This window comes from Trachinotus anak, unplaced genomic scaffold (assembly GCF_046630095.1).
Source record: "Trachinotus anak isolate AG129_WGS33_773 ecotype Australia unplaced genomic scaffold, CSIRO_AGI_Tana_v1 ptg000004l, whole genome shotgun sequence".
NCBI classification, from domain to species: Eukaryota; Metazoa; Chordata; class Actinopteri; order Carangiformes; family Carangidae; genus Trachinotus; species Trachinotus anak.
In genome coordinates this window covers 3,166,031-3,181,423 of record NW_027273855.1, presented here as the reverse complement: position 1 = coordinate 3,181,423, position 15,393 = coordinate 3,166,031, and the positions used below count along the sequence as shown (strand labels likewise).

The following is a 15,393-nucleotide window of genomic DNA, read 5'->3' as shown; positions in this document are numbered from 1 at the left end:
CAAAAGTCTTTAGCTATTCATTAGTAATCATGACTCATGATTAGTATTCTTTGTTGTTATGTTTCCGTTCTTGATGGAGCAATTGAAATGTAACCTAATTTCCCCCTGAGGATCAATAACTTTTCTGATTCTGAATTTTATTGATCAGTTCAGGGAAATCTCAGTGCAACAGCTTATAATAATATATTTAATTGACAGCTTCCAACTTTGTGGCAAGAGTTAAGGTAAGGCTGTTTCCTGTTTCAACATGACCAAGCTCATGGGCACAAAGCGAACCCTGCACTTCGGATTTGCAGAAACCCCAGTTTCAGTTCAAATCACAGCTCCACACCTAGAGGCAGCAGCTTCAGCCTCATGTTCTGTCACTGGTTTTGGACCTGGTGAGGGAATTCCCGTTTCTCTTCAGCTGCATCGTCCTTTGGGTTTTAACTTGTTCAAAATCACACGTTGTGGTTCTGTGGGAGTCTCTTATGTGTAGGGGTGCTGTTAATCAGTGTGCAGCCCAGGGGAGCGAACAGCTCTCCTCACTGACCCATTTAAAGGCAGCATGGTGGAGAGAGTAGTGAAAGTAGGACAGGGATAATACAAAACTAAAAAGCTACTGCACACAAAAACTCACAGCTAACACACACCTATCCTCTCGCCTCCCTGGAGATCGGCTGGTTCTGTCTCGTCCCCTGCACGTTGTGCCTTTACGTCAGACATGTCGCCACATAAGTGCATTACTGCCCTTAAGAGATCATCAGCTACTTGTATTCCTCTTGTGCAGAGGTGTTCTTGTTCCCAAATGCCACCGTTGTGAGCGGCGTAGTTGTAGCCCCTGTATATGTGATTGAGGCTCTCCGAGGGAGACGCCACTTGATGGTCCCCCGGGGGGGGGGGCACTCTGCTGCTCTTACAGCTTCTACTTCAAAATAACACGGGGGGGGGGGCAGTAATACACCTGCTCAGAGAAAAGTGCAGTCACACACACATGCATGGGGAAAATACACAGACAAAGACTCACAAAGAGTTTTTTTATGGTGAGCATGAGAAGCTGCTGAGTGGCAGAGCTGCAACTCAGTTTAGTCGAAAATTTAGTTCAAAAATCAGACGACAAAACCACTGCAGGCGATGAAGGGTTATTTTGACGGTAAAATACGGTGAAAAGTCCGAGGCCACTCTGGCATTCAAGTGCATGAGAAACTGGTCTCAGACTTTTGGACCCCACTGTACCTACCTAACACTATTTATAGAGGACGTCCTCACCTGCACTCCTGAAAAATTCAGCAAGACACATTTTGGAACAGGATGTTTCAGCTGCAAACATCCCCAGCTGCTCCGCTGTGGTTTCAAAGAGGGAACAAACTCACTGCCCCTCTTCTCATCCTCATTGGCTGCACAGTTGTCTTTCTATAAGAGACATACAGGAGCCTGTAGATGTAACTCTGAGTGTCTCAGATACTTCTGCCACACTCAGTACCTTTAAATCACGCTTTTACATACAGCTGTTGGTAAATTTAGTAAACCACATTTACACAAAGAGTTCTGTGTCTGTTTAGGCTAAACTCCATGTCTGCAAAATCATTCAGCTCATTGATCTCTATGAGAGTGTTTGATCCTTGTATTTAACAGCACAATTTGCTGCAATCTGCAGGAGAAGCAGTCTGATGAAAAGAGTGGAACCTTCATCTTAATTTACAAACCAGGCTTTTAGTAAAGGTTGTAGCAGTAGCAATATACTGCAATATACACACTGGTGACAAATGAAAGGAAAAACCAATTTAGCGTTAAGTTCTACAGTGGCGCCGGCAGCCGTAATTCTGTACGCACTGTGAGTACGTTTTTTTATGATTTTGTTTGCTTATTTAGCTAAATGAGGGAATCTGTTGCTGCTTTCAAAACATCACGGGTAAAAACCTATTTAACCTGCTTCAACACGTACTGCAGTGTGACGTGTCCTTAACTTTCCTCTCTGTTCTCTCGTTTAGTAAAATCCTCTCTCTCCACTGTCTCTGCTCTGGACTCTGCTGTGACTGTTTATGGGGATAAAAGTATTGATAAGAGCTCTGTTTGTGTGTATTGGTGTGTGTGTTTGTGTGTGTTTTTGTGTATGTGTGCTGTATAGAGAGGTCTTTGATGAGACAGAGAGGGATGACTCTGTGAGAAGAAAGTGACAGAGAGAAAGAAGAGGAGAGAGAGAGGTGGAGGTGTAACTCGTCCACACAACAAGAAGATAATGAGGAAGAGGAGGAGGCAAATACAAGGAAAAAAAATGACAAGAGACGAGAGAATGAAAGAGGAGAGGAAGGGGAGACAGACGGAGGGGTGGAGGTGGACAGAAGAGGGAGGACAGAAGGGTGGACAAGGGTAGAAGAAGAAAGGGAAGGATGCAGGAGGGAGACAAGTGAGAGAGGAAGGGATGGAGGAGGCGGTAGGAGGAGGACTGCGGAAGAGGAGACGAAGATTAGGGCAGGAAAGAGGACGATGAAACAGTGAAGTAGACAAGGTGAAGAGGAGGAAACACTGAGCGATTCTCTGAAGAGATGAGTGGTAAGAATGGAGGTGAAGATAGACGACAGGGGAGGAGGCGGAGTGATCGAAGGAGGTTGAGGCAACGCGAAGTGAGGCGAGGTGAAAAACATCAGAAAACAACATCATAAATAAAGACTGGAGTGAGTGTGTGTGTGTCTGTAAGAGAGAGAAGACTGGGAGCGCCTGATTTATATCACAACTGAGGCTGATGATTTTTTTTTTTTTTTTGCACATACCCTATTTCAATAACTAATAAAGCTAAATTGAGACTGTGGCAGGTTTTCACCAGTCTTCATCACATTAACAGAAACTTCTTAAAATTAAACTTGCCCCTCCCGCCTGACGAAACCAAGTGAGACAAACCAAGCGCACTGCCTCAGTATACGTCATCTGCAGGTATTTAAAGAACCGACTGGGAGGTCATGTTAGCACGCGATGCTGGGTACAGACGTCACTGTAGAAGGAAAAAAAAAGGCCAAACACATACAGGGCTCCATAATAAAACCAGTAACTGGCTGATTGTTGTGCTGTTTGAGAGAATTGAGTCAACTTGAGGTGAAAGAGTGAATTTGAGATATTTAATGGACTTGATAGATTCAGGACAGAGATGCATCAGCACACAGGCTTTAGGTCATTAAACTAACATGATACACTCGACCAAAATGTTCAAGATACATTCAAATATTAAAGTGGTTCCTAATCCGGGCGTCACGTTGAATCTCTCTCATGAAGCCCAGTAGATCAGTGTAACGTCAGGGTTTCTGTCGGAGGTATTTTATATATAAGTCTAAATCACTGCAGAGACATGCTGTTCAAATACTAACCAAAGCTTTACACAAAAGGAACGATGACATCTGTCTTCATTTCAAAACATCTGGAAAAAAAATCCAAAGTGATCCAGTTATAAGGGTTTTTCCTGAGGGACCACCGGGCTGCGAGACTGTGCTCCTCAGCAGAATAAATAAGCACAGAAGTGTGTTTTAAAATTCAGGAATGCAACAGTTAACCTTCGCCAAAAGGCTTTTGTGCTTCAGGGAAGTAAAAGTCTTATTTATTTGCCCTTTAACGTTGGCATTTTACATTTCAGGAATACAAGATGATGCTTTCACCCACACTGAGCTACGCTGTGAGTGTTGGAGTGAGAGGACCTGCAGCAAACCTCAATAAAAAACTACTTTAACAGCAAAAACTATTTACATATTTTGAATTATATTATCTTTTTTTCCCCCCCACAACATGATAAAATATATATACAGCATATTCTGTATCAGCCTGTTTTTCCAATGACTGCAGAGGTTGTGATTACACACTTTATAAACAGTAGACAGTGATGTTGTGTCATCAAGGTGTCACTAAGCTAAAACAGATTTCTGTGTTTCCTGAGACAAAAAGATTCTGTCTCTGTTTGTGAAAATTTATTCTATAGTCTAAACAAATAAAGTAGAGAGGAAACGTCCCTTTATGAATACATTAAATCACCTTTACAAGAGTTCAGACTGTTTTTTCATGGCTGCACCGTTATTTCAGTGACTAACGTGATAAGCAAAAAAAAAAGCCAACAACATAAGCAGAAGAAGTTCCTTGCCTTGCAGGTTTCTCAATGCATATTGTATGAAATCTGAAAAAAGTGAGCGGAGTTGTTGAATAAGTCAAAAGCTCGGAGAGAGAAAGAGTAAACGGAGGAGAGGCTGACGATGGACAAGGTTTAGGTTCTGGATGTGAGAACAAAAGAGGACAAAGGAAGACGATTTGTGAGAAAGAGAATACAGAGAAATACAAAACAAAAGGAGAAATGTAATAAAGACGAGGAAGAGGAAGGAGGAAGGCTATATTTGCACTCAAAGCAGGACCGTGATCAGAAAGCTGCCAGTTTGAATCCCACCCAAGGAAAACCTGGGTGGGAGGGAGAGGATGAAGAAAGAGGAGGCAGAGAGGACGAGATGAGAGGAACAGATGAAGAAGTTGCAGGTGGACAAGCGGTGAGGAGGGGAGGAAGGGGAGAGCGGGAGGAGAAGGAGAAGGAAAGGAGAGAGGGAGGAGAAGGAGAAGGAGAGGAGAGAGGGAGGAGAAGGAGAAGGAGGGGAGGGGGGCGAGCCTTTGTATTATTAATTGTAGTGAGATGTCCCGAAGTGCAGAAGCGAACCGTCCGTCCATTAGGAGCCCTGTCGTTCCTGCTGCTGCTCTCATCCTCTATTTCTGTTCTGACTTCTTTCTAAATACAGAAGCATGACTCACCACATCCTTATTACCTTCCCTTAACTCCTCTCTCCTTCTCATCTCTCCTTGTCTCCGGCCCTAACACACATCTTAAAGTCTTTTAATGCTTGTTGTCAGTTGGGGGCTAATGCAGGCTCTTGAAGGCCGGGTATTCTGTATCTTTATTCTGAGATTCTTGGACTATTTTCACCAGCAAACATGAAGTGAGAGGGAGTCATTTCAGATTGATTGGCGGTTTGATCGTTTCTGTAGATTAGACCAATCACACCCGTCTTCATATCTCTGGGAAAATCGACTAAATTTAACCTGCAAACCAGATTTAACACACGTTTAATCCACAGTCAGAGAAAAGCAGTGAACACAATAAGAAGACAAGGAAAGATGTAGAATAGAGGAGCTATTGCACACACACACACACACACACACACACACACACACACACACACACACACACACACACACACACACACACACAATAATCCAGTCAATCTATCATGCACATGTTGTGTTGTAGGTTGTGTGTAATTATTAGGTGACTAACATCTTATAGTGAGCGGAGTAATGTGCATGTTTGAACATAATGTATGTAATCCGGCTGACATGTGTGTGTTCGTGTGTGAGCCGCGGCGTATTTTCACACTGTGTGTGTGTGTGAATCTAAATCAGACTTGGTCATCACAGCTGCAGACGTCGGTTTGTCCGGCGTTGACTAAATGTCACATACTTTATGGAACATTATGCAGCTTCTGTCTTTTGTTAAAGTTGTCTTCTGGCTGCCTCCTCGCTCCATTACCCCGCGCCTCTCCGGGCGTCTGCTCTCTGCTCATCAATTCATAGATTGTTATTGTCTGATTTATGTTTCCCAGTGGAACAGAAAGCAGGACGAATGAGGAGAGATGTTAACGGGGAGAAATTTAGAGGATGAGAAAAGTTAAAGGCGGCAGAATAAGAAAAGACAACACTGATGAAACAGTGATACATGAAATAAACAAAAACTGCTCCCCCCCCCATTAACCCTGATGACCCGCACAGTGCTGACAGCAACCTTTATAATGACCAGTCAGCTCTGTGGGAACCCCTCACTCATGTGCACTCATAATTAAAGTCATACAGAGAAGCTCATTAAATTATCTGTGTTAACCGTTTGGCTGTTGTGCCATTTGCCTGAGGCAGAGTTGTGTGTCTGACTGTGTGAGCCTGGTTACTATAGCAACAATCTGTAAGTCTCAAATAACTTTATATAATAACAACAACAATAGTGATAATCTTAACAATTCAAGCAGGACACAACTCATGAAGGTGTGTCCTTCACAGGCTCCACCCTCCCAACTGGATCACATCTTTACGTATGTGTGTCACTCATGTGCTGTGAACACACACACACACACACTCAGACACACAAACAAACCTGAGCAGACCAGATATCTCAATTTTGTTCATTTCCCTGTCTACACAAACAAACCTGTGCAAAAACAAGTGTACACTACGGTGGCCCTGAGGGCTCAACACACTGCAACTGAAGAAAACACATGCAAACAGACAAAGCTCAAGCAAATCCAGAAAACACCTTCATCAGTCTCCAACACATGCACTGCAAACACAACAGAAGTATTTCCAGGGGACACTAAAACCTGATGAACCTGGCTGAGACACAGTCGTTGTTCAATGACTGACAACATTGAACAACAAGTGCATGTATTATGATGCATCTATGCAAGTGTGTCCTAGGTGGGTTCATCACTTTTTTAAAAGTTATTTAATCCAGTAGCGACAGGAAAGTCAGAGAGTGAGAACGCAAATGTAATATGTGTACGAATATTGAATTTCCATATATGAAATACATGTACATATACCTAAAAAGTCATATATGAACCCTATTAGAAATTCATATATTGACATATATGTATATCCCATATAAATATCTATGTTTATTTATATGTGCTTATATTGTAGACATGTTACATAAATATATATTCATCCCAAAGCCTGTTAATATATGTATGTATGTATATATATATTAGAGTCCAAAAGTCTGAGACCTGTTGTTTCAATAAACTTGAACATATAAATTAAATATATATTGCTCATACCATGGTCTTATACCATATCAAAAATAATCATCATATAGCTGTTTTCAACATATGCTCACATACAAATTCTATCTTCATATATGAATATATGTGATAATAACATGTCCCCTTATAGTTAACATATATAGCAACATTACTCTTGATACAGGGACATATATTTTATATATAACATTTCTGCTGATGTCCCTTTGTTGTGTCAGCTGGAAACATTTTTGTTGTGTGTTGGAATATTTGCACCATGTGTTGTCAAACTGATGACGATGTTTTCTAGACTTGTTTGTGTTTTGTCTATTTACATGTGGGTTGAGCTCTCAGGGCCACCGTAGTACACGGATGAAATGTCACAGTCCAAAATCAGTTGCAAACACAAACACACACACAAACACACACATCCAGGTGGACTGGGCGCAGTAATCCTAATAATTGTTGCGACAGCAGTGATGACGGCTGTGAAAGCCTGACTGACAGACTGGACAGAGAAATGGCCTCATTCACTCATTCACTAACACCTGCTTATACAGTGTGTGTGTTTGTTTAAGTGTGTGTGTTTGTTTAAGTGTGTGTGTGTGTGTGTGTGTGTGTGTGTGTGTGTGTGCGTGTCATGGTGTGTCATCATTCAAACCTTCATGTGGAGGTTGTTTTCATCACCACACTGAGCTATTCTCTTTAATGTTTTCATGTTGAATTCTGAGCTCAGACCGTCGCATGAAATATACATACACATATATATGGACTCACGTTTGAAAACACACACCGCACACACACCTGAGCTCCTCACACACCGCCTCATTCTTCTCTGTTTCTCTGGTAGAAGGAAGGGAGGAAGGAAGGAAAGGAAAGGAGGAAAGACAAGATGGATAAAAAGTAGAATGAGTCGACTAAAAAGTAAAGAAACAAGTTATTAGGAAAAGAAGAAGGAAAGAACTTCAGGGGAGAGGAAGAGAGGAGAGAGAGGGCAGGATAAACTGTGACTTTTTACTTCTCTGTTCTCTGCCTCCCCCTTTACATATTTCATCTCTTTCGCTATTTCTATAAAAAAAAAAAACTTTGCTGAATTATTGATACATGGAGCAACCAAGCCCTGCCCTCCTCGCCTCTCCATCACACGCCGTTCTTGTCTCTCTCCAACACTAAACCTCATCTGCACCGCCTCGTCAGACACATGGCTGGAGTGTCAGAGTGTCCATCAGCCGGCAGTGACAAGGGCAGTGTGTCTGGGCCCCATTTAGATCCATACTGTCTTAACATGTGATTAGTATGTGGATGTATTATCTGTGTAATGACAGTTGATTCACGTGCTGCTGTGTAATAAATTCTATTGCACCAGATAATATAACTTAACCTGGTAATATATGTTCTAGTAAAATGTTCTCATCATCTCTAATTAACATGAGAAGAAGGGGATGTAAACTGTACTGTTTTTCTATCTGTTTGTTTATTTTTGTTTGCACATTGAATAAACAAGTTTGGGAGTGTGCACGTAGATGGATACGAATGTGCATGAGTGTATTTGTCTGTGCAAGACATAAGTATCTGTGTATATGTTTGCAAGTTGAAATGTGTCTGGATATGTACTCTCTGATGCAATAACACGCTTAAGATCATTTTTCTTTTATTTATTTGTTTGTCTTATTTTTTTTTCTCCTAATCTCAGATATCTTTTTTGCACTGATTTTATACCTATCGCTTTGACCTTTGTGTAATAATAATAAAAAACACATGAAAAAGAGACTCTGAACATACATTATGCTCTTTTCTTCACCAGTAAAACTTACTGCATCTTAATGAAACTCTGATATTCACAGTTCTTCCTACCACTGAATGAAAACAGCTATAAAGTATTTAAAAAAAAAAAGTTTTGTGTGTACAAATATTTTCATTGGGACATTTTTTAATCCCTGTCAGTCTCTTAAAAATCGAAGCCTGTAGAATTCAGATAAACACATTTATCTTAAGTATCAGTCAAAACAACTCAGCAGAAACTGCCTCAGTGATCTCATCGCTCCTTCGTCGTCATCTTTTCCTCCCCCTCTTTGCTTCACTTACTTCATTTTTTTTTTCTTTTCCCTACTGCTCCACTTACGTCTTTTTTTTGTGTGTGTGTGTGTGTGTGTGTGTGTGTGTGTGTGTGTGTGTGTGTGTGTGTGTGTGTGTGTGTGTGTTAGAGCCTGTCTTCCCTCTGGACTGGAGGTTGCACGTGATTCAGCTCTACATGTCTGGTTTCCCCTCAGCCTCTCTCCAGCTTCCTCTCCATCTGTTACCACCGCTCCTTAGCTACGTCATCTCGCTGCAACTTTCTCGTTTTATTTATCTCTGTGTTTCCCTCGACGTCTTGTCGTCCATCTTAATTTCACTGAGCTCCTCTTCATCACTTTTCCATCTCCCCTCTTTGCATCTCTATCCCCGCTCCTTTTTCTGGATGCCTCTACTAATCCATTCTCCTCCATCGTCTTTCTTTAACACCACCTTCCACTTTTTGTCCATCTTCTCTTTCTGTTTCATTCACTTCCCCTGCAGAGCCACAGGCCTTAACCCACATTACACACACACACACACACAGACACACACACATATGTATGTCTTTTGATCCGCACGTGTGTGTGTGTGATAGTTTTCATGTTGTCGATTTGTCACGGTCTAAATAACATTTTGACCCGTTCCCTCTCTTTGCTGTGAGAGTGAGTGTTTTCATCACTGTCCTGTGCACAGTGGCAGGAGTTATATATAACCCTGTGTATTATCTCTGGGTCTGTCTTGTGGCAGTGACAGTACACTACAGTGCAGTACAGTACTATGAACAACCGCACTCCCCAGAGACCCTGAAGGCATCATGCTGCCAGAAAGTAAATACACCACGAGTCAATCTCAATCTGCCTGACTGACTGACTTACATGCATCCCTGGCTTCTTTCAGTCTCTTCTTTCATCACTTTCTTTCCTCCATTTTTCTTCCTTCTGCTCTTTTTCTTGCTATTTTTCGTCCTTGCCCTCCTTCCTTCCTTCCTTCCTTTTTAATTTCCTTAATGACTGCCTCCTTTCCTTGTGTAGTCCTTTACTGCATCCTTATGCAGTAGATCATTTTCCCTCCCTGACATCCTTCCCTCTTTAACTCCTCAAACTTCCTTACTTCCTCCCTTACAAGCTTCCATTCCATCTTTCCTTCCATCTCTCTCTTCATTCTTCAGCTCTAATCCTGCGTCTGGATCGATAAAGGGGAGGTGAGAGAATGAGCCGAATCACTTTGGAGGGAAGAAAGAAAGCAGAACTGAAAAGGATGTCTGTGTTTTGTGATTCGAGGTTTCACCCATCTAACAGCCAGTTGGAGGCCATGATGTGACACAGGGGTTTTGCTAGTCTGTCTTATGTCTGGAGTAAACGCCTTGTGGACACCGGAGCTCTGATTAAATTGACGGTTTGCATATCTTCACTTTGCATGATGTAAACTGAAACACAGACATGAAAGTTATAAATATTATTATGCACATTAAGAAAAGATGATCTGAATCTTTGCATTTGACTGTTTTTCAAAACATATCTGAGGAAGCATCATTTGACTTTTGATCAATACCTCAGTTGCAGTAAGACAAGTTGTTAGAAGTGTTGTTCTGCTTTGTTGCTGCTGTCTTTGTCACTGTCACTGTGCAGATTTATCAGCATTTAACAGCTCAACAACCCTCATAGATACCTCACATGGGTTAGTACCAAGCAGCAGCCTCCAGGGCTGAAGAGTGAGGCCAACATGGAAGAGCTGAAGACTGCAGTTCCTCTAACGACCACTAGAGTCTGGCTCCAACAGCAAGCCAGTCCCCATAGACTCCCATGTTAAAATGCTCAACTTTACAGCAGAAATAAACATGTTTGCAGCCTGGTACAAAAAACAGTTTTTGGTCTCTAGAGCTAATTTCCCCCTTCATGACAACTGTGTGGGGGTGAATTTTTTTATTTTATTTTTTTAAATCTAATTAATTTAAAATTTAAATTTTATTCAGGCTTAACAGTCTGCATAATTGAGGCCGTGCTGCTTTGAGTGACAGGTGAGTGACACTGAAGTCATGGTTCCAGATGCCATCTACATCTTTGCTCATTTGTGGCTTAGCCATGAGTTGGGCAGAGTCAGGCACCACCATGGCGGAGCAGCAAAACCACTCTCCAGAAACCTATTGCTTCAGTGATCATGTCACTGAAGCTACGTCCATCTTCATATCCAGTCTAGGGTTAGGACAGTGTTAATGAACGGTTCCTGTGGATTCTGCCACAAATAAGTGCAACATCGCCTCCTGCATGTTCTTACAGTTCTTACTAGATATTTATTTTGAATCCGTGCACCAGTCAGTGGGATTATTAATCTCCTCTGTGGGAATGTGTGTCAAACACAGACCAGAATGGCTCGAGGGGACGGCAGACGAAAGGGGAATCAATATAGTAGCCTCAGTTTCCTACTAGTCACTGACAGAAAATGAGATAAGATACTATATACATGACATAATATGTTCATGCACCTGTTTGTGTGTTTGTGTTTAAAATGTCCACAAATGGTATGACTCAAATCTACTATTTTAATTTACTTTTTTTTTTTTATTTCCTCTTTAAACTAAACAGGGTGAAATGATTTTCAGCCACTGTGCTGCCCACTGCTGGAACCAGCTCCCAATGGACTTCAAATCTGAAGAAGCTAAAAGCTGCTCTGTTCTCCACTATCTTCATGTAACTGAATATGAACTCTAATAAGATATTATCAGTTTTCTCACACTGTTTTATTTCTCATGCTTCTTTTATTTCTGTTACGCACACTGAATAACCTCTGTGTTATACAAATAAATTCACCTTGCCTATTTTGTAAGCAGTGTTTGTCCCCCTGTAAAAATCAGTGGCTGAATTAGAACAAAATATAAGGAAATTAGCAGAATAAAGGAATATTGTGATCAGGAAATCTGCAAGCATGATTGGTAATATTTAATTAGTTAAATGATTAATTCAACTCATGAAAGCACTTAAGAATAATTTGAATTAAATTATTGATTAAAGGGGAAATGAATGGAAGGAGACTAAATAAACTTCAGTTACGTCCAAGTACAGAGGTGCAAGGTGTGTATTGATACAGCGTTCAGCCACAGACAGTAAATAACAAGAAAGTGTGGAGTTATGCAGTAAAGAGCGAGATAGAACGGCTGGTGGGAGTTGTGAGTAAAAGCTGCATTTAACAGAAGGACAGACGGAGCTAAAGGTACAAAGGAAAGAAAAAGAGAGGGGATGGAAATGTAGAGAGAGAGCACAAAAGGAAGTACAACTACCATAGAAAGGAAAAAGAGAAAAAAAAATCTGAAATGAAACACAGGCCTATAAACACTGATGATGATGGTAAAAGAGTAAGGATGGAGAAAAGAGAGCTTCAGGCCTAACTGCATCCACACAGTGAAGAGGAAGAAGGTCCCACAGTGGAATGAATAGTATTTCTGATTTGTGCTGAATGGTATCAGTTGTCTGGGAGGAGATGACTCAGAGTGTCTGTGTGTGTCTGTGTGTGTGTGTTTTGTTCTTAAATATATGAATACAACATATTGTGAAACAAGTTTGCTTGCTGACACACTTATCTGTGTGTGTGTGTGTGTGTGTGTGTGTGTGTGTGTCTCTTACCTCCACCAGATGTGGTGTGGGGTTGAAGCCACACAGGTTACACACTTGGCTGTGACACTGCGTGCAGCTGTTGTAGTTGGGCGGGTCAGAGCTGCCGATGTTGAGCTCCGTTTTGCAGAGAGGACAGTTCACTTTAGGCTTCACAGGCTCTGGAGCGGGCGCAGGGGCCAAGGGCTCCTGCTTCTGCGGCGCCTTCAGCAGATGAGCAGGTGCTTGTTGTTGTCCTGGCTGCCCTTTGTGATGATGTGCGGGCGACTGCTGTTGCGGCATTCCTTGTTGATGGGGCGTGGTTTGCTGCTGCTGCTTCTGGGTCGGCGCATGCGGCCCACTCATTTGGGGACCTCCCATTTGACTCGGCGCATGAGGGCCCCCCATTTGAGTTGGAGCATGAGGGCCTCCCATCCCGAATGGTTTGGTGCCAGCGGCCCCTTGTTGCTGCTGCCTGTTGTCAGGTGTTGCATTGCTGAACACCACCTTCCCTCGTGCAGGGCTTGGTTGGGTGGAGGCAGTGGGCAGAGGGTCAACATTGATCAGGGTACTAGCCTGATTGAGCAGCGACGCTCCGAAGCCAAACAGTTTGGTCAGGCCGTCCTGGGCAGGAGGAGGGGCCTGACTCTGAGGTCTGTGGGCCGGTGAGGAGCCAGCGCTTCTGGTCTGGTCATGGTGTCGCGCCGTTGGCTGGTGCATTGGAGAACCACGACCCAAATCGGGCTGCGAGGGCGCCTTGGTCAATCCAGGGAGGGGCACGGCGCCGGGGTGGGGAATCCGTGGCCCACCAGGCTGGTTGGGGCCTCCTGTGGGACCTCCGACAGCTCCTGGAGCCCCGGGACCTCTCTGGGAGTACGGGTCGGACCTCATGCCCTGCTGAGAGGGCCCTGTCTGAGTCTGGGGGCCACTAGGGCCTGGGTGTCTCTGTAAGCCTGGGGAGGTGTGAGGTTGAGTCTGCGGCCCTGGCTGGGGCGAAGGGTAGGTCTGGGACTGAGACTGGGGATACTGCTGGGGCTGGGAGTAGGGCTGCGTCTGGCCATAGGGCTGAGACTGTGGCTGCTGCTGCTGCTGCTGCTGTCGCTGGGTGGGCTGAGTCTGTGCCAAAGGTTTGGGCTGTGCTGCTGCTGCCGGCTGTGTTGGCTGAGGTGCGGGCTGCTGAGGCTGGACGATGGGTTTGGCTTGGTGGGACGGAGAGTGAATCTGCTGTTGGCTCTTCGAGCGAGGCGTGGTCATATCAATGCCAAGAGCTCTCTGCATCTGACAATTCAGACACAACCACTCCTGGACCTGCAGACGGAAAACAGACAAGTTCAATGTAATTTTAACGTCTGACAATCCACTTTTCCTACTTAAAATTCCCAAAACCTCAGCCAGACATTTAGGGATCTCGACTAGTATTAAAATAAGGTTCTGCAGGTGTGAACCATGCAGGACAGCACAACATGTGTGAGTGAGGCTGAAGGAGTTAGATTGTTCTAAGTTTGTCTCGTGATGTAAGAAAAGTCTTAGCAGTGACAGCAGGAAAAAGAAAGAGCATCAGAAGCAAAGACTGACAGAGGACAGAGGACAGTCTTTGACATAAAACATTGCTATAAGTCATTCATTTCCCTTTTGAAAGCTGATTGCTATTGATTACTTTAAATGTCACTGTTGACTCAGACAGGATGCACCAGTGTCTCTTATCATCCAAACGACACAGACTCTGCATTCAGTCATCCAAGTTCAAAGCTGCAGATTATAGAGACAGTGCATTTGGACTGCACATAGAATATGGTCCATCTCTCTTGTCGTGGAAAACACAAGTGCAGAGAGAATAGTTGCAATCAACCAGAAATAGAGGGAGAGAGAAGTAAATCAACCACAAATTGACTGCAGCACTGAGTGATTGCCGAGATGAAACCACAACCTGAGTGAAAAGCATTACATCTCTCACAGACACACACACACACACATACACACACATACTCATAAATCCACACGGGCAAGTGCGGACACAAGCAAAGACAGAAACAGGCATGATGAGAGACGCACACAGTCAAATGAAATGAATTGCACAACACCCTTCAGCATCTAAAAATAAAACTAAAACATCACCCATCACCCTCCTCCTCCTCTCTTGTCTTCCTCTTTCCTCCTCTTCTTCCTCCAGATGAGAGCTGATACTCCCTTGTGTCCGGACCTCGCTTGGCTCTCTAATTTCTCCCGACTGCAAAGCACACACACAGCTTCTCCGTGAGCTGTGTCAACCTGCTCTCGTCCTGTCTGTCCTTCTGTAGCTTTGCATCCTCCGCTGCGACCCAGCTGCCATAAATAGTGCTATTTTAGCTCCTTGGCAGCCACAGCTAAGCTAGTAAATCTCTGCACGTTTCAAGCGTTTCTCCCATCCCCTTTCCTTCCCACAATGCAATGCGCAAATGTACTGTATCACCCTGCCTGCTAGGCACTAAACCCCCCCTCCCTTCCCTCCTAATTTTTTTTTTTTTTTTGCAAGATGCTATGGGACAAGTTGGTATGGGAAGATGTGGAAGGCACAGGGAATAAAAGCGTGCATCAGTCACGGACCCTAACTAAGCAGTTCCTCCCACTGTGCTGTCCCAGCCTGCTTTGCTGTCTGGCAATTTCTAGCTTGACAGCATTACTGATCCCATGTTCTGTTAACTCAGCGGCTACAGCCTGACATCCTCCTTTCCTCCTTAACATATTCTCTTTGTAGCTGTCTTTCCTCTCCTCCCTGCTTCTCCTCCCCCCTTTTTTTCCTCTTCCTCACATTCTTTCTAATTTTTTCCCTCTATCTTTCACGTTTTTTTCTGTACTTTCTCTGATCAGGTTGAAAATGTAGGTCTCGTTTCCCTGAATGGCTGAAGTGGAAGGAGATTTGAAAGTATAATTTTGCTGTGCAGGCTCCTCCTCCCACGTTGTGCTGCCATAATTACATCTGATGAAGATGGCGA

The 15,393-nt window shown here is 43.4% G+C and overlaps 1 protein-coding gene across 4 annotated transcripts in view; it reads right to left on the bottom strand.

The window, feature by feature from the left end:
- bsna (bassoon presynaptic cytomatrix protein a) overlaps positions 1 to 15,393 on the bottom strand; it is a 159,232-nt gene that overhangs the window by 72,681 nt on the left and 71,158 nt on the right. For all 4 annotated transcript variants that reach the window (XM_071475277.1, XM_071475279.1, XM_071475280.1 and 1 more), the window contains exon 3: positions 12,455 to 13,729. In XM_071475277.1, coding sequence (XP_071331378.1) covers positions 12,455 to 13,729 — 1,275 coding nt within the window. The remainder of the gene's footprint in view (positions 1 to 12,454; positions 13,730 to 15,393) is intronic.